At 34.1% G+C, this 1,117-nt stretch overlaps 1 protein-coding gene across 1 annotated transcript; it reads right to left on the reverse strand.

Annotated features, from left to right (window-relative positions):
- Positions 1-393: 393 nt before the first annotated feature.
- Positions 394-882, reverse strand: LOTGIDRAFT_146596 (hypothetical protein; the record flags this gene model as incomplete). Its single annotated transcript, XM_009068546.1, has 1 exon — positions 394-882. A coding segment is annotated over one exon (489 nt), but the record flags the coding sequence as incomplete, so codon positions are not given.
- Positions 883-1,117: the final 235 nt, after the last annotated feature.

Raw genomic sequence — 1,117 nt, forward strand, 5'->3', positions numbered from 1 at the left:
ACATTAAATTTTATATGAAAATGAATTAAAATCGTAGTTTGATCATTTGTTTGAATTTAGTTTGTATATTTATGATACTTTTACATTCTCGAACTCCGTGTTTATTTATTATCTTACATGATGTGTTTGTTATCTAATTGTGAATACTTTTAAGATGTGAGACATCGAGTACATGTAACCGCTTAACGAAATGCTCGTGCAAATACTTTGAGAAAGTACTAAATAAGGATAGAAATAATAATGTATTTATTTTACATAATCATGAGAAAGAGAAGAAGTCCAAATTTTACATCGCAGGAGATTCAAATTTTGATAGACGAAGTGGAGAAGAATAAGTCCTTACTTTTCAGTCGACACATCAATGTAGTAACAAACAGTGCTAAAAAGAAAACTTCATATTTGAATCGAAAACTGCTTGAACATTAATAGAATGGTAGCCTTTCTATTTATATAAAGATGTTTATCCTCTGTTGGAGCTTTTATACGTATGTGTGTACCATCAATGGCACCGACTACACTTGGAATGTCTGTTTTTTCATGAAAACCTCTCATGATGTTGCGAAGTCCAGTCTGGTCAGTTGGCATCTTTATATAGTCATTACAAACCCTCTTTAAACATGCAGTTACATCACGTGTTATTTTAGATACACTTGGTCTAGATATGTTATGGACATCAGCATTGACCATCTGAAAGCTTCCAGTTGCATAAAATCTGAGTGCAACCATGATTTGGAATGAAACTGGAAAGGCACAAGATCTTGCTGTTGGCCTTGCTGGGGCTGTTTGGAACGTTCTACATAAATCTAGTATCATTGGGCGTGAAAGTCTATATCTAGTTTCTGTCTCGAAATACTCTGTTTGGGCGTACGTTTTCAGCTTGTTGTCGAAGCATGTAAACAGCAGCCATATTCTTTTATTCACGTGATATCGAAGCTCTTATGATAATCATAAGCCAATCATAACTGTTATGATAATCATAAGATCATCTTAAGACAGGTCGAGAGGTGTCTTAAGATTACGATGACAGTTATGATTTATCGTAACTTAAAACACTTTCGAAAACCTATCTTACGACTATGGTATGTCGTAAGACCATCTTTAGACGTGTCTTAGTCGT

This window comes from Lottia gigantea, assembly GCF_000327385.1.
Source record: "Lottia gigantea unplaced genomic scaffold LOTGIsca_903, whole genome shotgun sequence".
NCBI lineage: Eukaryota > Metazoa > Mollusca > Gastropoda > Lottiidae > Lottia > Lottia gigantea.